Genomic DNA, 25082 nt, shown 5'->3' with positions numbered 1-25082 from the left:
AGTCCCCACATAGGTTTAATTTTCTTTGCAATGGGCATTAAATCTCTTATACTCTCATCCTCCACAATATTAATTTGCTGGTAGATTGTGGCTATCCACTTTGCTACAGCAATCTTGAAGCCGCATTCATGATTCGCGTCAGGGTGTCAACGTCAGTGTCAAGCATCACTTTGAAAATTTCACCAGATGAAAAGCGTTTGCTGACAAAACCGTCTCATTCTGCATTTTGGTGATAGTTAAAACTTGACGTGCTTCTGTGGTAATTAAAATGTTTCTTATATAGGATGAAAAATACTTGATTTCTGTCACAAGTCCCATCTGGGCTTATTTTGTATATCAAATAGCGTTAATAGCTCCTTTCTCCATCATTTGATCACTGACACAGAAGCGCTGTTGTGTTTGTGTGTTGTGATGTGCATCAGTGTATGACTCCGACAAAGGTTCTACCCTTCCAACAAGAGTTTATGCTGGTTTATGCTGTATTAACGTTAAATGCGTTAATTGCGATTGAGAAAAACTTGTGTTCACTTTTTTAATTAATCACATGCGTTAACTCTGACAGCTCTATTATAAATACAATGCAATGAATTGATTAATTCATGAATTCAATATTCATCGATTCAATAAGAATTTGTAAACATTTGTATGTCAACTTTTTAGATGCTATCAATGCATACATATTTTACATTTCAGTATCTGTGCAAACGTAAGTAAATGTATGCGTTCCAGAACCACATCATAATACACACATTAGGGATAATTTTATTAAATATGCACTAATTCACCTATATCAAAAGTGATACTGAAAAAGAAATAGGGCTGCAAATTGATTAAAATTTGTAATCAAAATAATTACACGGTGTGCCGATTAATTAATCGAATTAATAGCATCACATATATAAATATTTGCTGAGAAAGCCCCTCAAATAACAATAATTCAATATTTAATGATGAAATAATTATAAAATAATTATAAATAGTTATATTTAAATAATTACAAATAATATATATATATATATATATATATATATATATATATATATATATATACTGTATATATTTATTATATAAAAAATAATATTCAGATAATTATAATGCATTACATTATTGTGGCAGAGGAGTTAAGCATTGATAAGACAATACCAAATGTGGCTTTAGAATCCAATGCATTGTTTATTTACATGCTAAATCAATAGCCCTAAAAAGAAAGTTTATAAAAGTTTTCTTGTTCAGGGAATTTGCACTAATTCACCTACATCAAAAGCGATACTGTAAAAAATAGGGCTGTCAATCGATTCAAATTTGTGATCTAATTAATTACATGGTGTGCCGATTAATTAATCAAATGAAACGCAATTATTCGCATATATAAACATTTGCTGAGAAAGCCCCTCAAATAACAATAATTCAATATATAATGATGAAATAATTATAAACAGTTATATTTAAATAATAATTATATATATATATATATATATATATATATATATACTTAACATTCAGATAATTAAAATGCATTGCATTATTGTGGCAGAAGAGTTAAGCATTGATAAGACAATACCAAATGTGACTTTAGAATCCAATGTATTGTTTATATACACGTTAAATCAATAGCCCTAAAAAGAAAGTTTGGTTGTTCAGGGAATTTGGTAGTTCAGTTGAAGTTAAAATATTACAAAAAGTAAAAATATTTAAATCCTTCCAAAATTATCATTCGTGCATCTTGTATCCAACTTGTTTCCCACCAATATAAACACTGATGCAGAAAAGAACAAACTTTCCTTGCTGCATTCCTCTTTAGTTTTTGACAACACCACATGATTCACACGCACTTGTTTACATAATGATTTGTAATACTTCCTCTCTTGGAGATAAAAGGTAAGCTTTAGGTTAGTGCTGTTATTATTATTATCAGAGTACAGACTGCTAAGTCTGTTTGACTTCTTAATGTTGCATTGAGCACACAGCAGTGTTCTGCTACATAACATCTCACGTGTCTGTTTTCTGTGACTTTTATAAGACAACAGTAATAAACACTTGGGAGGGTGCATTTGCTTAGGAAGGCTTGTATCTCCCCACTAAAGCCTCAAAACACTATCAAGCCTTCTTTGGTTGCAGCCCTTACATGCAGTGGCGGTTCTAGAGGCCCCCCACCCATTGGATGACATAACACTTGCACCACTAAAGAATCGCTGTCAATTGAAGTGGAATTAATTGTAACTCAATAATGAATTTCTTGCGTAATTTCTTTTTTTTGTTTTTTGGACGTGTCGACAATGCTGTGAAATCAGCCAGTGTGCGTGACTGCATTGTGTTTTTGTTAGCTCATGAACATCTGTTTGGTCACACTCAGAACAGAACAGTCGCATATTTTTGCACTGTTTGTTGTGCAAGATGCCGTTGACTCCAGATGTGCCAAGTAATGAGACTTATGAAGCACATGAGAATGTACATTTTAAAGCTAAGGGATGGATGAGATTTATAGGACCGTAAGTGTTAAAAACATGACCCTTCAAAACATGATCACAAAGACAGTTTTCTATAGTTGAAGCTTCTTGAAATACATTAGTGAACATCTTTAAAAGAATAGTTCCCTTCAAAGATGACCTCAAAGTCCAGGGCAGCAGAGAAAGTTTTTAGGATGCCACCTAGTTGAAAAGCAAACCTAAAATCCATTAGACTAAGCATTGAGCTAAACAATTAAACATAATCATGTGGCTACATGCTTAACGTAAAGTATTTTTTCTTCTGTAAAACATATCCTAAAGGAATATTTCACCAAATAATGAAAATTCTGTCTTTGATTTACCCTCATGTCATTTTAAAACAGTATGATTTTCTTTCTTCTGTGGATCACAATGGGAGAAGTTCATTTCCAAACAACAATAGAATACAGTGATGAGGGCTGTTGAGCTTTGAAAAAAAAAAAGCACTGTAAAAGTATCGTAAAAGTAGTCCATGCGACTCATCTTCTGTCTTCTGAATTAATACGTCTTTGTTTGAGGAAAAGATAAAAATTTGCCTTATTCACTGAAAAACGTTCAGAAAATCGAATATCTCGGATCTTATTCGCGTTAACATGCATTCAAATATGGCACGTCAATACAAGCCTTGCTAAGATTCACGCCACTACCTACTGATCTCAAAACACGTGAGAGCCAATGATGTATGATGTCTCTAAGTCAAACCTGCCATGACACATAAACAAACAGTTAGACAACGAGTCATCAAAATGTTTGGTCTGTTTCCCCAGAAGAGAAAGACAATAATTTAAAATGTTTTACATTTAAGACTAATTTAATACATTTAAGAGATTAAATTAAAGTTTATTTACTCTACACTACACTAACATAGAGATGGCCTCAAAGCTAACAAACATGGAATAAAAGCCACAAAACTCTTTGAACACTCCTACTAACATTTCCAAGTAGTTAAACTGCTGTAGATACTCTGTTGTTTTCACTTGCAGTGGCAGCACTACAAGAATTTGCGGGTCCCTCAGCACATGACATAATCCACAGTGGGCATTCCCAAACAGCTCTGCTGGGAGGACATAAAACGCTGTAGCCTCCAAAACAGTATGCTCCATTTAGGCTAACACACGCCACCCCCTGTGTGGATAAATAACTCTCTGAGAAGCTCAGCCTCCCCACCTATCTAAACTTAAAACATTATAAGAACATTTCAGAGAATCCTGATCACAAAACAAAGAACTTTCCACTAGCAACATTAGCATGTATGCTAATGTTGCTAGTGGAAAGTGTTTTGTTTACCTCCAGTTGATTAGCCAGTAGCAGTCAAACAGATTCTTTCCTCATGAGTCAGATCTATGTTCCTGTGAGTCATCATTTTAATGAATTGATTTGCTGTGTTGAGCTTGTGCTTTTAAGTCATTTTTTAACATTCCACTGATGTTTTAGCTGAGAGTAATTTAATCAGATTTCCCAAAATCAGCCCAGTGTATTGCTTATCAAATCCAGCTATGGGAGGTGTATGAGTTCTGTAGGTGTTTTAGTATCCTTTGATGGAGCTAAATTTAAATACTGTAGTGTGTTAAAGATGTGTTAAACCTGAAACATAGGGTACAACGGGGCTATAGGCACACCTTAAGGAAAATGTGCTTTTTTTCTGGTCACAAAGTGAATCTGGTTTAAAAATCAATCATCCACCAACAATCATGCCATGGTCCAAATCACTGAAATTAAATTTTTTCTCCATTCTGATGGTTGATGTGAACATTAACTGAAGCTCCTGACCTGTATCTGCATGATTTTATGCACTGCACTGCTGTTACACGATTGGTTAGATAATCGCATGGATGATTGTTGGTGCCAGACGGGCTGGTTTGAGTATTTCTGTAACTGCTGATCTCCTGGGATTTTCACACACAAGCCGAATGGTGCCAAAAACAAAAAACATCCAGTGAGCGGTAGTTCTGTGCACGGAAATGCCTTGTTGATGACGAAAGGTCAACAGAGAATGGCCAGACTAGTTCAAACTGACAAAGTCTACGGTAACTCAGATAACCGCTCTGTACAATTGTGGTGAGAAGAATAGCATCTCAGAATGCTATTCTGAAATGCGGGTTGGCGCTGTTTTGGCGGCACAAGGGGGACCTACACAATATTAGGCAGGTGGTTTTAATGTTGTGGCTGATCAGTGTATTTTTAGATATAAATTTGTGTGCAATTGAATGTTGTCACCCTATTTGTTTAAACCTTATGGAGATTAACCATGTTTTTACTATAGTAATATTGTAGTAACTATGACTGTAGTGACCATGACCGTAGTAACCATGGTTAATTTTGTGGTTACTATGATTTTACTACAAATAGTATGGTTAATCTAAAGTAAAAAAAAATATATTTTTTTTCTTTTGAAACAGGAAGTTTGGGGGAAGGGACACTATCATACTAGAGGGCATTTGATTGGACTAAAATCTGTGTAGTGCAGCACGAGTCATTGACATTTTGTTCCATTTTCCTGGAAGATAAAGACTGTAAAAAGCTGCAAATGAGCATTACCAGAAAAAAACAACATGGCAATGCTGATCCACCAGCTAGACCAACATTAACCAGCATAAATCAGCCTAGACCACCATGAAAACTGCATGCTGTTTAAGTTGGTCTTTTCAGCAGGAAATTCCAATCTATGTATCAATGCTTTCCATATACACTCACTTAGCACTTTATTAGGGACACCTGTACACCTACTTATTTATGCGATTATCTAATCAGCCAATTGTGTGACAGCAGTGCAGTGCATAAAATCATCCAGAAACAGGTTAGGAGCTTCAGTTAATGTTCACATAAACCATCAGAATGGGGAAAAAATGTGATCTCAAATGTGATTTTGACCATGGCATGATTGTCGGTGCCAGACAGGCTGATTTGAGTATTTCTGTAACTGCTGATCTCCTGAGATTTCCATGCACAACAGTCTCTGGAGTTTACTAAGAATGGTGCCAAAAACAAAAAGCATCCAGTGAGCGGTAGTTCTGTGGATGGAAATGCCTTGTTGATGAGAGAGATCAGCGGAGAATGGCCAGGGCTGTGTTTCCCAAAAGCATCGTAAGTCTAAATAGATCGAAGAAACCATTGGCGCCCATGGTCTTTACAATCAATTAAGCTTACAGTGCTTTTGGGAAACAATTGTAGTGAGCAGATTAGCATCTCAGAATGCACATGTCGAACCTTGAGGCAGATGGGCTACAAAAGCAGAAGACCACATCAGGAACTTTATTAGAACCATAGTGTGTTCAGTGAGTGTAAACACCCTCCTTGACAGTATTTAAACAATAATTGCACCAATGGTTTGTTGATTTATGGTTTGTAGCATTTTAAAAAGCCATTTTTTACTTCTAATGTACAATTTTGAATGTTCAGTGCATTGTTATAGCATTGAACACCATCCACACCAGATTGTTTCACGTAGTGTGCAATGAACATATTTAATTGCACAGTTTTTACCACTCTTGTTAATCCAAAAATGAGGGGATGCCACTCAAAACTGAAGTGGACAAGTAATCACAAACATCAAAGTTGAGATATCCCAATTATTAGTGTAATCCTACAACTGCTAAACCACACTGGATTGCCCCCTTTATATGAAACAAGCCCCTTTGTGAGCAATTATATTCCCGTTTCCACAGTTTAAACTGTAAAACCTTGAGTGAGTATTTGGGCTTGACTACAGAAAATGGTCACATTACATGCAATTTTGTCTAAGGCCAGTCTTACTGTTTTGGCTAACTGTAAACACTCGGTAAATTTACTGGTGCGTGAAATGCCATTGGAGCCAGGCTGAAGCGATTTCCTCCCGCAATGTCCGTCCAATCAGGTCAAATGGATGTTTTGCAGGATTTTGTGGTGGAGGAATTCATTCCACGTGAGACAGCGATTTAGCGTAGCTTTTTACTGCATCCCTGTAGGATTGAAAGCTCTCATCACAAGTTTTCTTAAAGCCACAGAACAGCAGCCATAGCACGGAAAGGCAGGCGTTTAGCATTACATTTGTAGCCTTGAGTTTGTTTTCACCCTTTGCGGAGAGTGAAATGTAAGGCTTGGCTTGTCTTGTGGGTTGCTCCAGATTTTTTGACTGACTGGTTTGCTACTAAAATTGTGTGAGTTTATGAGCGCTAGATGTTGTTGTTGTTATATGCTTACTTACTATCCTGCAGAAAAGACCAGAATTGCTAGTTACCAACATATGTTTTGTTTTGGATGCTGGTTTGCTGGTTTCCCCTCCATGCTTCTTAACTAGCATAACCAGCAATAGTTCAACCAGCTTACCCAGAAGGACCATGCTAATTAGAGCATGGAAGTTGACCCGTGAACAAAAAAATTACGAGGTTGCTTCAGCAATCATATTTTTCATGTCACATTTGCTTTTTATGACACAGTCGATTAGGTTTAGGTTTAGGTTTAAGGTTTAGGGTAGAGAGGTAGGTTTTGTTGATTTAAAACTATACAGAGCATTAACCTTAAAGACCTCATCAGTTTAAGAGAAAAAATGTCATGCTTTTAGCTCTACACAGTGGCCATTTTACCTCACAACTGCTGTGATATGTGTTATGAACCACAAAATATAATTTAGCTAAAAATGTTGCCACAGTCATGTCATTTTTATGAGATCAGGCTTTCGCACCATTATTTTAAATAATTTTAGTCAGTCTATTATTGTAGTATAGTCTATTTCAGATACACCTTTGGTTGCTATACATGTCGGTCAAATAGTATCTTCCTGCTTAAGTGGGCAGTTCTTGGCTCATTATAACTCAGAATAAGCTGCAATGTGGACCAAACTTTATGCCAATAGTCAAAAGTCTGACTACAGAGAGGTCTACTGCAAGTTGGCATGAGAGGTTGGGAAAATTGATTAATGCTGGGGAATTTGGGGAGTATTGCAGCACAATAAGGCTGTTCATGGTGCAGATGTTAATGACAGGAAGAGCAAGTGTTGGAATGATACAAATGTTGTCTGGATTCATTTATACGTGAAGCACTGCATAAAGATTTCTGTCTGCCACACTTGAACCCAACATGATGTGAGATATCATACAGCATCATTTATAAATGACCATATTATCAAGAATGAATATGATAACTGGATTTTTTATTTCCTGAAGAAAATGTGAGTGGTGTTTTCCTTTGCAAAACATTCTACTGTGTTCTGGGTGGTTGCTGGGTAGTTTCTAGGGTGTTCTGAGTGGTTGCTAGGTAGTTGCTTACTGAATCAAGTCAAAAGTGGCCGCCCCAAAGTGTCATTGAAATTTGGGTCTCTAAATATGGCTCAGTACCCTCCTTCAACATAAGTCTAATTGATCTTTTAACACGTTTTCTCATCTATACCTATCCAAATCCCTAATCCTAACTGTGAGCTTGCCTTAGCAAACATTACTAATAATTATTTCCTGAAATAAGCTTTATGACATGGCTTATACTTGTATTTCTGTCTTTCAGATCCACACATCAAAGTAAGTGGTAAGAGGGACAATGTAAAGGAAGCCAAGGAGAAGATTATGTCTGTCCTGGACACAAAGGTGATCACATCAAGCCAAATTAAATGAGTCTTATTTGATATAACATTGCCAAATGTGCAACACAATTGCCTTATTTAAACTCAACTACTGCAGCAGTTGGATGTGTTGAGTTTTAGCCCAGCTGTGACATTTGAAGTATTGAGCTTGTGGAACTATGAGCCATGTGGAGCTTAGTAAATGGCTGCTCTCATAGCTACAGTATAGTGAATTAAACATCCCATCAAAAATCTCATTGGACAAAAGGAAAGACATATGCCATTGCTCATTGTTTTAGTACCTGTTAAAAGGAATCCAAACCTTTGCTTGGTTGTCTCAGCTGATATCTGTTACATCTTTCTATTCAGCTTTAGGAAGAAGCTTTTCTAAGCCATAACAAAACTTGAGGGATTACTTTGAAGCAATAAAGTTCCTTTACATTTTTAAACAAACTAGCAGTGAGCTAAAGAGCATTCAGAAACACAGTTTGAAGCACTGCGAATAATGTCAACTGCCTTAGTAGATGCATTGTCCGTAGTTTGAATACAGTGTTAGTACACTATATTGTACAAATACACACAATCATCATACCATGGTAACCACACAACACAAATGCTATATAGATCTTGAAGTATTCAAACTATACAAGGCTTATATAGCATAATTGGTAACATTTTACAATGAGGTTCTATTTGTTAACATTTGTAAAAGCATTAGGCATCATGAACTAAAAATGAACAATGATATTTTTAAAGTATTCATTAATCATAGATAATGTTAATTCATTAAAATATTATTATTCTATTATGTTAACTAACATATAACTATGTATTATGTTAAGTATGTAACTATTATGTTAAGATAAACAACTTTAAAGGAATATTCCGGGTTCAATGCAAGTTAAGCTCAATCAACAGCTTTTGTGGGATAATATTGATCACCACAAAAATCAATTTTGACTTGCCTCTCCTTTTCTTAAAAAAAGCACAAATCTGGGTTCCAGTGAGGCACTTACAATGTAAGTGAATGTGGCTAATCCGCAAACGTTAACAAGACATAAACAATATGCGTGTTAACATGATTTTAGTGTGATAAAATCGCTTACTAACCTTTTCTGTGTAAAGTTATAGCCAATTCTACAACTTTGTTGCCATGACGATGTAATGTCAAAAAACCCTAAAACGACTGTAAAATGATGGCCGGTGGGTCCAGAGAGAAACAACATTATTATCAACATATTAATATGTATGTCTTTGACAAACATGTTACATGTAAAGAGATGTTGCTTTTATGCTGCATTTTCACTTATAACTTCAAGAAAAATAAATCGAATATAAAATATCACATACTATTACTTAGAAGAGATGATTATCTTTAACACGAAGCACAATGTGCACACAGCACATAATGTGCAATCTGGCTAAAACACGTTAGCTTTCCTGGATCAGATGACTTCATCGGAAATATAGTATGTTGTAAAGCATCATGGAACGCTAAACCAATCGTATTACAATTCCGATCACTGCAACCCGATTTGGAAGTCATCCAAATATGGGCAGAGAGATATTTACACTCTAATTACATATGACCACCTGGAGATGGTGCCAAGTTCATGACACAGACTCAATGATTGCTCAAATTACACAGAATGGAACTGAACTAGATCTTGTTACTCATGACTGCATGCTTTGGAGAGAGAGAGCATACCTTTAGTCACTGTTGTATTTACACGTGTAATTAGTTCTTATGTACAATTATTACGTTTTATTTGTTCGGAGAGGCTTTTGGACACTTGGAGAAATTATTTTTGTAATGCAATAACTTTTTATTGCTTTGTCTTATCAACACAGCATTTTACTCAGTTACAGGGGACTTGAATGGACACAAAACAAAAGCAGTTTTTTGGAGTTACCTTATTTATACACTGAGATATATAATGTCAAATCAGAAAGAAAATAAAAACAAGTTAATTAATATATATATATATATATATATATATATATATATATATATATATATATATATATATATATATATATTTGTTTAGTTTTTGTTGTTTCTTAGGCTAAGAGTCTCAGAATGTATCATAATCTATATTATTTAAAAAATGTAAAAAAAATTTTTACAATGATAAATGATTTTTTTTTTTTTTTTTTTTTTTTTTAATTATAAGCCTTTAATTTTGGGTATGCCACTGAAACAGGAAATATTTAAACACACCCCCAGAACTTAAAGGGTTAAACAACTTTACAGCTCAAATAATACGAGTTTTAACAGAAGAATTAATGTACGTGCTTTTATAAAATTATACGCTTCTCATCTCTGTCTTTAAACCCTCCAAATTGGCCTCATTCACTTCCATTGTAAGTGCACTGTAACCTCGACTTTTGCTCTTTTTTTTTTAAAGAAAAGGACGGACGAGCCAAAATAATTTTTTGTTGTAATCAACACTATGCCACAAACATTATTGTAAAGTCTTACTACATAAAAATTAGAGTATATTCTTTTCATATCCAACTGTATAAGGAATATTTTTCTCAGAATTTCAATTGCTTAGAAATTCAATTGTTGACTTAATTTTAATTTTGTTACCTTATCTTTATTGAAAGTAATCAGTATGCAGCCTTGCATCCAGTTTCAAGAATCATATTGTTGTGATAATAATTTGTCTCCTCTCTACACATTTAAAAAAATATCCTATAATCACCACTGATTTTTTAATACCACTCTTGACATTTGAGGGAATTTCCTCAAATTGTTGAAGTGGAAGGGGAAATAGTGTATAGAGACAACTCTCTGAAGACTTGATGTAATGGAATACGGACATTGGTCGTAGCTCATATAATTTATGTCACTTGCAATGGTGATGAAGCAGCTCAGAGGGGCTGCATCTGTTTTCCTGTATTCATCATGTGTGCTTGCTATATTACCACAATCAATACAATCCAACTCTTTGTCATCTCAGAGTAACCGTGTGACTCTAAAGATGGACGTCTCACACACGGAGCATTCACATGTCATCGGCAAAGGTGGAAACAACATCAAGAAGGTGATGGAGGACACAGGCTGTCACATCCACTTCCCCGACTCCAACCGTAATAACCAGGCTGAGAAGAGCAACCAGGTGTGATTTTGACTTACCCAACTCTAACCATTTAGTCACTAGTCAGGATAGATGGCATATTTAATTAATAAAAAAAAAATCTTAAAGGGTTAGTTCACCCCAAAATTATAATTCTCTTATCATTTACTCACCCACATGCCATCTCAAACTCGTATGACTTTGTTTCTTATATGGAGCACATGCAAATACATTTTAAAGGATGTATGAGTTTTCTTGTCCAAACAATGTAAGTCGATGCAGTCCAACACTTCCAAGCTCCAAAAAGGTCATAAAAGCAGCATGAAAGTATTCCATTCAACCCAAGTGGTTTAATGTATGACTTCTGAAGTGATATAACTGCTTTGGGTGGGAAACAGATCAAAATGAAAGTCCTTATTCATTACAAATCTTAACATCTGGCTGGCCAAATTGGAAAAATTTGGACCCCACTGAATTACTTTGTATGGACAAAAACACCATACATTCTTCAAAATATGTTAATTTGTGTTCTACAGACAAAAGAAAGTCATACAAGTTTGAGACAGCATGAAGGTAAGTAAATGATGAGAGAATTATAATTTTTGGGTGAACTATCCCTTTAAAAGTCTTGGAAAAGTCATAGAAATCTGTGAATGTACGTTTTCTGCTCAGAAATGTTTCATTGTTTAAATATTATTCTTGCGTAGAGTAAAACATGCATGCAAATCATTTGTTCGATTTGTGAGTGAATCGTTCTTATGAGTCGGTTCTTTGCATTGAATTGGTCAAGCCGGTTCAGAGATCTGTCTGAATAATCTATTAGAGAATGATTTGAAACAAAATGATTTTTCAAAAATCCTTATCCAGGAATCACAAATGACTGGAAAGGTCATGGAAACATGGATATTAAATAGTTTAAAATTATTTAAAAATAAGACTATATTTTTCATTAAAAATAAAATAAAAATCTGAAAAAGTGGTAACCTGCAATTGTCACCTCTAGAATGTATTTCTACTTGATCTAACCCATACAAATTACTTTCATTGGTGTAACCAAATTTGTCTGATTAATTTATATATATATATATATATATATATATATATAAACAATCAATTTAAATGTTAACATACTGTATGAAGTATTTTATTTATTTTTTAGGTTACAAAAGAAGTTGTTTTTTTTTTTTTTCTTTTTTGCATTGTAGGACCCAAATTTTGATTACAATAATGTTTATATGGTGTTTTCCCCCATTATTCTCAATGGTGATTCTCAATAGATTCTTATTACTGCCATGCAGTATTTTTTTTTTTTTTTTTTTTACTGTATTACTGAAAAAAACTATCACTTAATGTTTTTATTTAAATCAGCATAAATTAAAGATCTTACAACAAATGCTACCACAATGTAGGAAAATGTGCTTAATTATCATCAAAATAATTCCACAATGCAAAAAAATCTTAATGGTTTCAAAAAGAAGCTTCATTTTCTTTAAGCAAAATTGGATTGCATTTGATACAATGTACTTATTATGTACATATGTGTTGTTGCATTGTAATTACATTTAAAGTACCTGCATTTAATTACATCTGTAGTTACACTGTTAACCTCACCCCTAAACATAACCCTAACCCTAACCCAACCCTTACCCTAAACCCTACCCATACCTTAACCTCAGTGGCAGCAAATGTGAATCTTGTAAGAATTTTTCAGAACATCTTGTAGTTACACAATAAATCATTTTATTTATTTATTTATTTTTTTTACATTTTTTGGGGTGAAACATGGCTCAGGTATGTTCTTGACAGGTTTCATGAGATTCACCCAGTAAATTACAATTTACATCCCAGCTTTAGCAGGCCTGTCTCAGTTTCTTAACAGAGTGGATTGCTGAGCTATGTATACAGTATTTGTTGTCTGCTGCCTCTGTAAGGGAGGCTCAGTGATAGAGAGAGAGCTATTATTGGATGTGAGATATTTTTCCAGACTTGATGAAGTGGGGAATGTGGACATTGAGCAATGACATGGCACTCCCTTAGTGTGGGCTAATGTGTTGGGTGCAGAGAGGCTGGTACTCGCTGACAGGTGAATGAGAGCCAGCCAGGGTAGGATGAAGAAATCACACTCCTCCTAGTGGTGTTCTTATGATAACATCTGATAAGAAGTTATTTTTCATTCTTAAAGGGTTAGTTCACCCCAAAATTAAAATCATTTACTGATTTCATTCCGAACCCATATGACTTTCTTTCTTCAGTGGAACACAAAGGAGATGTTTTGAAGAATGTTCATACTGCTCCTTTCAATACAATGAAAGCATACAGTGACTAGGGGCTGTCAAAATTCCAAAAATGATAAAAAAGCACCATAAAGGCAACATAAACATAATCCATACAACTTGTGCACTATTACAAGTCTTCTGAAGCCATAGGATAGCTGTGTGTGCTGAACACCCTGAAATTTAAGTGGCAGTTTGCTGAAAGTCTTTCCCTCTGCTGTAGCTCTCAAATCTCATTTGTGTTCACGTTTTGTTTGTGTTTCATGTTTTGTTCATCATGTGACCGATCACAGTATGGCAAATTTGAATATATGGAGTTGTGAATGAGGTTGAATACATTAAATACATTTATTTAAAAATGTTACATTATCTTTATTTGGTACAGTATCAAAAGTCCCCCTTTTGCTCACAAGTTTGTGCAAAATCTGATAATCCATGTTAAGGGGTGGTCACACTACACTTCATGCTCCATTTGCTTCCATTCAAATGCATCTGAATGTGGGAGACCGGAAACACAGCCTCATGAGAAGAAATGTCAGACTGCACTGCGTATCGAAAGTTCAAGTTTGGTGAACTCTGACCTGAGAATCCATATGACAAGAGGTCTTTTGACCAAAAGAAGATTGAACCGTCAAACGCTGACCTCATGGCTCAATTAAAAAATTACATATTACAAGGCTGCATGTTTTATTGTTGCAGGAAAGTGAGAAGACAATATTTTTTAACACTTTGAATATAATTTTTTTAATTAATTTTTTTATTTTTTATTTTGCGATGTATTATTTACTACACCAGAAGCCATCCTGCGTGACATCATATTCTGTTCCGTTGCATTGTACGAAAAAACATTTGCATGCTCAAAGCCAAGTGTGACCAGCCCTTTTTCCAGCATGATTTAAGAATGTTTCAGGGAGCATCTTGTGTGCTTCAATTGAAGCAAAGTAAATCTTACCTTCTGTACAAAGAAGTTCACATAGGCAACTTGCTTACTTCATAATTAAAGCAGAAGCTTAAATATGTCTTATTCATTTAACATTATAACTGTTTTTTGTTGTGCATTTTTCAAAATCCAAAAACTTTGTTTATTTCCAGGGTATAACGAAAGAAATCACAGATTCACTTGTGGTTTTAGACTTTTGGAAGTCACAGTATATGTGACGCTCTCCTTCCTTTTGCAGGTGTCCATAGCGGGTCAGCCAGGAGGGGTGGAGGCTGCCAGATCCAGAATTCGGGTAAATAAACATTCAAAACATGATTACAAATGTACAGTCAGAACTGCTGCCCTCTGTTGGTGTTTTATAATCACTGCTGATATCCTTCTAGACATTTCATTAGCCTAGTTTCCATTCACTTTTCGCACTATTTTGTTGTCGACAAAGTGAAAATACGTTAAAAAAAATGTGCGCAATTTGCCGTCTTCTGCCTGTTTCCATTCAAATGAACTTTTATCGATAAAAATTGTGTGCGTGATGACGTCATGCCGCATAAGTTTTTATTTAGCGCAAAATAAATCTGTCCTGAAGCCGTTTCCATTCAGAAATGTGTGTTTATTGCTAATTCGCTTCCCAGATGTCCCTAATTTTTTTTCCCCTCAAGTTTTGGTAAAATGGGGAGAGTATTGAGACAATTCTTTGAAATTAGCCAGCTTACTGTCATTTTAATTTCACAAATAAATGCAATCAGAAGAGGAGGAATTGCAATCAAAAGGGAGCAATTGCCCTTCTGATAGGACTGTAATATTGGTCCTGATGTTGCGCCTATCGCAGGTTGCCCCCGGTTCCGACCCGAATGCGAATCGTCATGGTCCTGTTCAGGCTAGCAACCTGCACCAAGTAGTAGGGGAAACTTTCAGTCTTAGTATAAGGACCATCCATCGATGTGTATGTGCTGTGTGAACAACTATTAAAGAAAAACTGATGCAGTGTAATTTCAGGGTTTACATGATACATTCCTGATATTCAATAGGCTATTTTGAAGAATCATCTAATCTAAAACATTGCCATCACAGCTGCATTATGTCCTGTATATTTGTCCAGCAACTTTTAACGACCAACTGAACTTGACTGCCATCTCAAATTAATTTTAGCGTCATAAGGCAATTTACATTTTCTGAAGAATCTCAGCAAATGCGATCCGAGGTAAAGAGGGTTAGATTTAAAATATTTAAATGTTTTAAAATGTTCAAAAGCTCGTTTTCTGAAAGTGAACTCCGCATTGGACAAATAGTCTTGAAGTGTAGAAAATGTCATTCAGCTGACTTTATTAGTCTGCAGAACAGGGTAAGGCTAATTTAAGTTTGTGTGTAAAGAAAAGGCGTATATACAGGTGCATCTCAATAAATTAGAATGTCGTGGAAAAGTTCATTTATTTCAGTAATTCAGCTCAAATTGTGAAACTCGTGTATTAAATAAATTCAATGCACACAGACTGAAGTAGTTTAAGTCTTTGGTTCTTTTAATTGTGATGATTTTGGCTCACATTTAACAAAAACCCACCAATTCACTATCTCAAAAAATTAGAATATGGTGACATGCCAATCAGCTAATCAACTCAAAACACCTGCAAAGGTTTCCTGAGCCTTCAAAATGGTCTCTCAGTTTGGTTCACTAGGCTACACAATCATGGGGAAGACTGCTGATCTGACAGTTGTCCAGAAGACAATCATTGACACCCTTCACAAGGAGGGTAAGCCACAAACATTCATTGCCAAAGAAGCTGGCTGTTCACAGAGTGCTGTATCCAAGCATGTTAACAGAAAGTTGAGTGGAAGGAAAAAGTGTGGAAGAAAAAGATGCACAACCAACCGAGAGAACCGCAGCCTTATGAGGATTGTCAAGCAAAATTGATTCAAGAATTTGGGTGAACTTCACAAGGAATGGACTGAGGCTGGGGTCAAGGCATCAAGAGCCACCACACACAGACATGTCAAGGAATTTGGCTACAGTTGTCGTATTCCTCTTGTTAAGCCACTCCTGAACCACAGACAACGTCAGAGGCGTCTTACCTGGGCTAAGGAGAAGAAGAACTGGACTGTTGCCCAGTGGTCCAAAGTCCTCTTTTCAGATGAGAGCAAGTTTTGTATTTCATTTGGAAACCAAGGTCCTAGAGTCTGGAGGAAGGGTGGAGAAGCTCATAGCCCAAGTTGCTTGAAGTCCAGTGTTAAGTTTCCACAGTCTGTGATGATTTGGGGTGCAATGTCATCTGCTGGTGTTGGTCCATTGTGTTTTTTGAAAACCAAAGTCACTGCACCCATTTACCAAGAAATTTTGGAGCACTTCATGCTTCCTTCTGCTGACCAGCTTTTTAAAGATGCTGATTTCATTTTCCAGCAGGATTTGGCACCTGCCCACACTGCCAAAAGCACCAAAAGTTGGTTAAATGACCATGGTGTTGGTGTGCTTGACTGGCCAGCAAACTCACCAGACCTGAACCCCATAGAGAATCTATGGGGTATTGTCAAGAGGAAAATGAGAAACAAGAGACCAAAAAATGCAGATGAGCTGAAGGCCACTGTCAAAGAAACCTGGGCTTCCATACCACCTCAGCAGTGCCACAAACTGATCACCTCCATGCCACGCCGAATTGAGGCAGTAATTAAAGCAAAAGGAGCCCCTACCAAGTATTGAGTACATATACAGTAAATGAACATACTTTCCAGAAGGCCAACAATTCACTAAAAATGTTTTTTTTATTGGTCTTATGATGTATTCTAATTTTTTGAGATAGTGAATTGGTGGGTTTTTGTTAAATGTGAGCCAAAATCATCACAATTAAAAGAACCAAAGACTTAAACTACTTCAGTCTGTGTGCATTGAATTTATTTAATACACGAGTTTCACAATTTGAGTTGAATTACTGAAATAAATGAACTTTTCCTCGACATTCTAATTTATTGAGATGCACCTGTAGGTCTAAAAATATAATTTTTTTAGTTTGGTAATTTTTTTTTATTTTTTATTTAATGTGTTTTTCATTTGGCAATTTATTTAATTTAATATAGGGAATTTTGCCAGCATTTTTTTCAAAAGTATAAACAATAATTTAATAAAATTGGGCTATATGTTAGTGTTCCAAAAAAGCACACTGAAGCTTTTCTTCTAGTATTGTGCATATATTTTTAATTTAAAACATATGTGCACAGAAATTATGTGTTTCTTGTATTGTGGGCTAATTCCATGACTGCCGTCTATTATTTTGATTGGTGTGAAAAAGCAACTTTAATAAATAAACAGATGGATACTGCGATTAAATTAATCACAAACAGTGGCCATTCATTTGTTCTCCGTGTACTTGTCAAATGTGCATGTCTTGAAACGAGATATTTGTATTGGCACTCCTAGAAGTGTCATGTTTGCAGTGATCAGATCTTTATGCCGTTCAGATCAATCCATAATCACGTACAATATATTGGCTTTCAAGGATCCTATACCTTGTCGTCATGATTAACACAGGCAACAATTGGGGTAAATTCTGTCATGTGACACTAAATTTTTGCGTTAATGCCAATTTTCTCGACAACATTTTTTCGCGACATTTGATATATCGACATAGAGTTCATGTGCTAGAGTTAAACGGAAAAATATTATGTCGACACTTGTGAAAGTTTAGCGATAAATTGCGTTTCCATCAGCTTAAATTTGATGCGCTAAAACTTTTTTCGCAAAAAATCTTGGATGGAAACACATTAACGCATGGCCATTTTCAGATTAATCTTTCACCCAGATGTGGAGACAAAAAAGTCTTTTAATGGAATAAAGTATGAGGAATAAGAAGGTTCTCTCTTTAGATTGATGCTTTTGACTGTCAAGTCATCTGTCATTATTTATTCACCATCATGTTGTTCCAAACCTGCATGCTGTTTTTTCTTCTTTGTGTCATTTTTGGAGCTTTGTATGGAAAGATTCTTCAAAAAGTTACTTTTGTGGTCCTTGGAAGGAAAAAAAAGTCACACGAGTTTGGAACAACAAGAACGGGAGTAAATTTTGTCTGACTTTTCATTTTTGGGTGAACTATTCCTTTAATGTGATGTGAAACACATGGTGCCATTTGAAGCTGGTTTTCAACAATGTAAGCTGCAGTTTTATTGATATTCTGCCTGTTGGCTGGGTGTCGCCGCCTGTGCTCCTGCTCAATCCAGACTCACTCCTCGGGTTTCAGCAGTGCCAGGGCTCCTCACACATGCTTCCTCCTCAGAGAGAACCAAGAAAAACAAGCCAAAGCATTCGAGAACATCATGCTTCCACAGTGTTTGCACAAAGACCAAGCCCCAATTAACTCGAGGTCTTTCTAAACCAGAAACTATCATAAGCCTTAACTATTTTTTCATGCAGCAATTTGTACGAAATGAGCACCTTTGAAAAACCCAGGCCACCCCATTTTTATGTCCAAAACATATAAAGCCATGTACAGTGGATGAAATATGTGTTTGATGGAAAGAAGTTAGTAGGGCATCCTCTTTTTCTCTTTTGCTTGCTCGCGTGACCAGAACTTCTGGGAATTCTTCTCCTGACCGCCTAGTCATCACCATTTTTTTCGCTTTTCTTTGAAAGATCTTCACCCACAATCATTTTTGTGCTTTCTTGTGATGTTACACCCTGTGAATAGAATGGGGCGAGCGTAATTCTCACACTTAACCTCAAGTCTGTCAGTTAACATTTTTCAGCCTCTTTTTAGGCCAACTGCGATTATTGCGCCAATTTTGTAATAGCAGCTGTCAGAATGTGATAACCTCACTTCTCAGCAAAATCTAGTTTCATCCAAAAATTCATCCAAAAAATGAAATTGTCATCATTTACTCACCCTCATTTTGTTCAAAACCTTTTTATTTTCTTTCTTCCATGGAACACCAAAGGAGAATATCTCCAACTGTCAGAATGTGATAACCTCACTAGAAAAATCATAATGTTACCTGCTCAAGAAAACAGCTTAAACCAGCCTAAAAGGGGGTTTTGATTTTAAGGGGGTTTTGAGCACTTGTCAGCTAGGAGACCTGTTGGCCGACTAGCTAAACCAGCTAAACACTAGCTTGGCCAGGCTGGAAGACCAGCTAGACCACCTGAAAACCAGCTTGGCCAAGCTGGGAAACCAGCTAGACCATCTGAAGCCCAGCTTGGCCAGGCAGGGAGACCAGCTAAATATCAACTTACCTAGGCTGGCAGACCAGCTAGACCACCTGAAAACCTGCTCGGGCAGGTTAGAAGACCAGCTAGACCATCTGAAAACCAGCTTGTCCAGGCTGGGAAACCAGCAGAAGATCAATTTGTCCAGGCTAGAAGACCAGCTAGACCATCTGAAAACCAGCTTGGCCAGACTGGGAGACCAACTGAAGACCAAATTTCTCAGGCTGAAAGACCAGCTAGATCACAAGAAAACCAGCTTGACCAGACGGGGAGACCAGCTGAAAACCAATTTGCTCAGGCTGGAAGACCAGCTAGATCACATGAAATCCAACTTACCCTGGATTGGAGACCAGCTTGACCACCTGAAAACCAGCTTGGCCAGACTGGGAGACCAGCTGAAAGAAACCAATCGTCAAACCACAAGGGTTCAGGGGGTAGTGGAGGGTTCTACTCCAGCCCGACTCTCGCAAACATGTGACTGGGCGACTACACCCGAAGGTGGGATCCCAGTCGAATCCTCGGCGTCAGACTGGACCAGCCCGCTCTCTGATGCTGCAATCGAGAGCTCATCCACTTCGCAAGCGCCGAATGAGATCACAAACTCGCCATGAGATGAGCCGGTGGTCTCATCCCAGCAGGGCGAACGAGCGTACTGGGGAATGGGAGGTCCATGGAGGGGTTACCCGGTGGAGTGGCTCCCATTGTGGTCCCCAAATCGCCCCCAGTGCTAACCGACACTGTCTCAAACTCGTAGATAGAAGGACTAAGACGGGGAGCCGCTGGGGTGGCTTTCCTTCGTTAGAGGAAATGTTGCCATGGTCATGCTCTCGCAGTGGGCAGCGCCCAAGCATGTAAGACAGCGATCGTGGCCATTGGAAGTGGAGAGGTAACGACCGCAATGAGGAAATAAACACAGACGGAGAGGCATCATTAAAAAGACACTCTCCGTCAGTGCCACTCTTTTAGTAGGGAAAATATACCCTTTTATTGCAAGAATATATACTCTTTTAGACTGTCGAAGCGCCCAGGGGCATTCTCTGCACTCCACCAGTGCACGAGGGGGAGAAGCCGCTGTAAATCCAACAGGTTTTGTAGAGGTGAATGGATCGGCGGAGGAATTCAACTCGCTGAAATACAACCGCTCGGCTCCGAAGTGAAAATCTGAATGAGTGGTTGCGAGCCAGCTCCTTTTATACCCGTATGTCCGGGGGAGTGGCATGCAAATTCCACTTGCCAATTCCCATTGGCCTTTTATCAAAGATCAGAGGTGTCTGGGACTCCCAAGAGTGACCCCTAGTGTCACTACATCGACATAACTTCGAGTGAGTGACAGATAGGGAACCAACTTGGCTGGGCTGGAAGACCAGCTTGTCCAGGCTAAAAGACCAGCTAGACCACCTGAAAACCAGTTTGGCTAAGCTGGGAGACAAGCTGAACACCAGCTTAGCTGGGCTGGGAGACCAGTTAGACCAGCTAAAACCAGTCAAGACCTTATGTCGTTTTAAAGTTTTTGTTTGCAGGGTGATGTTGTAGAAGCAAATAATGTGTATCTATGCATGAGTTGGAATCACTGTGTGTTGGCCGAATCCCCAACACTTGATGCTTGAGTGAGATTAGCTTGTTTAAAGATTAGCCTTGCATTCTCAGTGGACCCGATTTCATTCCTGTGGAATGAGCCACAAAGCATCTTCCAGGCTGTTTTGTTGTGTTGTCAGTGAAAACACAAAGCAAAGCAAATACAGAAGTTATTGATTCTACAAAAAGTTCACAAGAAAGCTCAGATGTCTAGTCGCCTTGTTTGTAAAAGATCAGACAATACAACGTTCTCCTACAGACTCTTTATTAACAATAATCTAAAAAAAAAAAAGCACAGGAGGTTTTTGTTTCGAAAGTTCTGCATATAGCCTATTCATAAGCCTTTGGTTAAAAATAACCAATGTTTGTGGTTTTAATACCTTAGAAGCTGAGTAGTACCATTAGCAAAGATACATTTTTGAATTCCAAAGCATGAAGGATGTGCTGTTCCTAGCTCACGTTAATCCTTATGAAAGTCTCCTCGTCTAAAGAGAGAGAGTGACTGTCCTGACCACATCTAAAGGGCCAGAGAATATCTTTCTTTTTGGACCCCGGTACAGAGCATTAGTGTGAGCAGAACCCCCACAACATATGGGACTGATCAGAGCTGGATTTTTAAGGCTTAGCCATTCATACTGTTTACTAATTCAGTTTGGTAAGGCACTCTTTGCTGGGCCCTTGATGACCCCAGATCAGAGTGGGATGATTTTTGCTTATGTCCTTTTACCATGGAATACCTGTCTCACTTTCTCCTTTTATCATACCAGTCTGTGAGCTCATATTGCTCATGATAAAATTACTGTTTGATTGATCTCAATGGCTTGAATGTTCTCGCCCAGGTGCCATTGGCTAAACGCCATGGTTTTCATAACGGTTTTGGTAATGTTGAATGGCATTCCTTGTTGTTTGCTTCTAAATGCGTTTTGTTTGTTGAAGTGCCATTTTGGACCAATCTAGTTCTGCTGATTGATTACCCATAATTTTTTACCTGTTGTCAATGTAAAATAAACTACAAAATTGATATCACATTCACGCATTTGGCAGACGCTTTTATCCAAAGCGTTGTAAAGTGCATTTGAGGTATACATTTTATCGGATTGTCTTTTCACCGGGAATCAAACTCATGAACTCATGAATTCAAACTCAAACATTTCAAACAAATTCAAAAATGTATATCAACCTAACATAAATATAATTCAAATCCTGATATAATAATTAAATGGGGCAGGATGGGGCACTTGAAACCTTTATTCAACCCAACTGCAAACCCACAGCCTGTGTGTGAGCGCAGCGAAGTGCTGTTGCTCATTTCACATGTGAAGAAGGTGCAAATAATGGGCCATTTAATTTTAAGAAAAAATATATTATGCAAAAAACCTTGGCTAATATGTGGACCTCACCTTTAATGAATAAGTAGGTGTACAGGTGTACCTAATAAAGTGGTCGGTGAGTGTAGAACGGTGATTAAAACTGACTGGAACTACCTGTGCATTCAACAGTTGTAAACCACCCATTCCAGCCAATCAGAATGTATTCGAATAGACCATGGTATAAGATTCCTTTAAATGATTGGTCTTTGTTCATCTTCTTTCAGGAGTTACTCCCACTTGTGTTGATGTTTGAGCTGCCGGTCATAGTACAGTTAAACCCTGACCCCAGCTCTCCTGCCATCCAGCACATCTCCCAGACATACAACCTCTCCGTGGCCTTCAAACAGAGGTCCAGACTCTACGGAGCGACAGGAGTTGTGCGGGGCTCACAGAATAATGCTGCAGCTGTAAAGGTGAGATGTTTCATGAGACACACATACACTCACACACAAGTGGGGTCAATGTCTCAAATAGCATGCTGTGTTTTACATGCATACATCATTATGAATATGTTGTCCCAGAGGAAAATTTTATTGCTCTGAGATTGCTTTTTCATAGCTCAGGACACTTAAAGGTGCTTGAAGTATTAAATATTTTGACTAATAATTTAAGAATTATTAACTTACAGTAAACGTATGAGTGGACAGCATAGCTCAGATAATTTGGTCTTGGAAGAATCTGATGAGAAATGAGTTCATATTGAAATATTTGACTTTTGATTGCAGACTTTGGGATTTTTTTATTTCAATGTCCTATGGGGTAATATGGTGGCAAACACATTTTCAAACTGAATAAAGAGGTGAAGAAAAAGCAACTCTTTACCCTTGAAGCACATCCATATTAGCTCCATGATGGAATACAGAAGATCCTCAGCACACACCTACACACCTTTGATCTCTATGTGCCTGAAGTGATGTTTGCCACTGGTGGTGAGCTCTTCGTGCTGTGTGAATAGTTGCCGGCATTGTGGTTTAGACACTGGTTCTTGTGTGGGAGAAGTGCCCAGAGCCTGTTCTCCTTTTCAAGGAGAATCCTCTTCCAGCCCTAGTCTTGAGGAAGGGTCTTGGGTTGGAGCTGTCCTGTGGGCTGCTGGATATGCCTGGTATGTGCTGAGAGTCAGAGTGGGGAGTCCCATGCCAAAACCACCTACAGATGCAGCCAGAACGGAGCCCCAGAAGAGCCCCTCTCCTTTTCCACTTTTCCCCTCTTTTAATGGTGTGCTGAAAGCAAGGCTTCAATCTAGGCCATTCTCAGGATCATATGTGCCAGAAAAAAAACAAGATTATAAAGACGTTGTTGTTTACTAAAGCACGCTACATTAGCTTCGAAAAGCACCAGTCATGTTGGCAGATCATAACCAGGGTGGTTAAGACCAGTGGTTTTGAACTAGTGGGTCATGACTCAAAAATGGGTCACTCAAAGGTTTGCTCTGATTGGGTCGCAAACAGCAGGGAAAAGCAATGGTAAATGTAACTACCTATATAATTGTGCATAGTCAGGCAAAATATATAGGTTCATCGAATTTTAAATCAGAGGAAAAAGTGTGTCCTCTATCTTTTGTGTTGACTTCAAAATATGTATGTCCAATCAAACTCTACTTTATTTTGGTGCAAATTCATTTGTCACTTGGTAGAACCTAGCCAAATTAGATGTTTACTGAATTATTCCAATATTTGATTTTAAGGACATTTTTGTTTACTTTGGTATAATGCACAATTTTAGCACTGTGATGGGTCACAACTTGATTCCTAATGTAAAATCTGTGTCCTGAAGCAAAACCAATTGAAAACCACTGATTTAGACTAACATGACTTTGAAGAAGGGGTCAGTAAGGTGTTTGTGGTCTCATTGCAGAGGGGCACGGCCGTATTACTGGAGCACCTTGCAGGCAACCTGGCCAGTGCCATCACGGTGAGCACGCAGCTGGACATTGCACCCCAGCACCACCTCTTCATGATGGGCCGCAATGGCAGCAACATCAAGCACATCATGCAGCGCACAGGCGCTCAGGTCCACTTCCCAGACCCCAACTGCCCGCAGAAGAAATCCACCGTCTACGTGCAGGGAAATATTGACTCTGTGTGCCTTGCCCGCCAGTACCTGATGGTAAGCAATTGGTTTGTCCTGTATTACTGTGTTTCTGTTTTTAGTCAGGTTGGGAACAACAAAAACAATATCGAAAACCGGATATTTTCATGACTTTCGGTTCCATCAATGGGTCTCAAACATGGATTTTTCCACCAGTGTGAATGGAACACTGTACTAAAATCTTCTGCAGTTTTTTTTCTGCTATTAAGTGGCAGCGCTGCCTCGCTACTGAGTCTACAGCGCAAAGCACACAGTGCAACCAGTGTAATGTGATTCCCGAACGGATGACTCTTTTGAATCTACAGTGCAAAACATACAGCGCGACCGGTGAAGTGCGGTTTCTGAATGAACTACTCTTATGAGCCAGCTCTTTTGAGTCTACAGTAGGAAACACACAGTGCAACCAGTGTAATGTGGTTTCTGAACGAATGAATCTTTTGAATCTACAGTTCGAAACCAACAGCATGACCAGTGTAGTGCGGTTCCTGAATTACTCTTATGAGCCAGTTCTTTTGAATCTATAGCACGAAACACTGCACAACCATGTAGTCTGATTCC

The 25082-nt window shown here is 37.6% G+C and overlaps 1 protein-coding gene across 1 annotated transcript in view; it reads left to right on the top strand.

Annotated features, from left to right (window-relative positions):
- The window catches only part of LOC127423364 (protein bicaudal C homolog 1-like), a 148153-nt gene that overhangs the window by 82788 nt on the left and 40283 nt on the right, over window positions 1-25082 (top strand). The window contains exons 4-8 of the mRNA XM_051667610.1: window positions 7962-8041; window positions 10983-11141; window positions 14551-14604; window positions 22661-22849; window positions 24291-24542. Of these exons, the coding sequence (XP_051523570.1) occupies window positions 7962-8041; window positions 10983-11141; window positions 14551-14604; window positions 22661-22849; window positions 24291-24542 (734 nt within the window). The remainder of the gene's footprint in view (window positions 1-7961; window positions 8042-10982; window positions 11142-14550; window positions 14605-22660; window positions 22850-24290; window positions 24543-25082) is intronic.

This window comes from Myxocyprinus asiaticus, chromosome 32 (genome assembly GCF_019703515.2).
Source record: "Myxocyprinus asiaticus isolate MX2 ecotype Aquarium Trade chromosome 32, UBuf_Myxa_2, whole genome shotgun sequence".
NCBI lineage: Eukaryota > Metazoa > Chordata > Actinopteri > Cypriniformes > Catostomidae > Myxocyprinus > Myxocyprinus asiaticus.
Note: the sequence above shows the minus strand (reverse complement) of the source record. Positions and strands in the feature narration are given on the sequence as shown.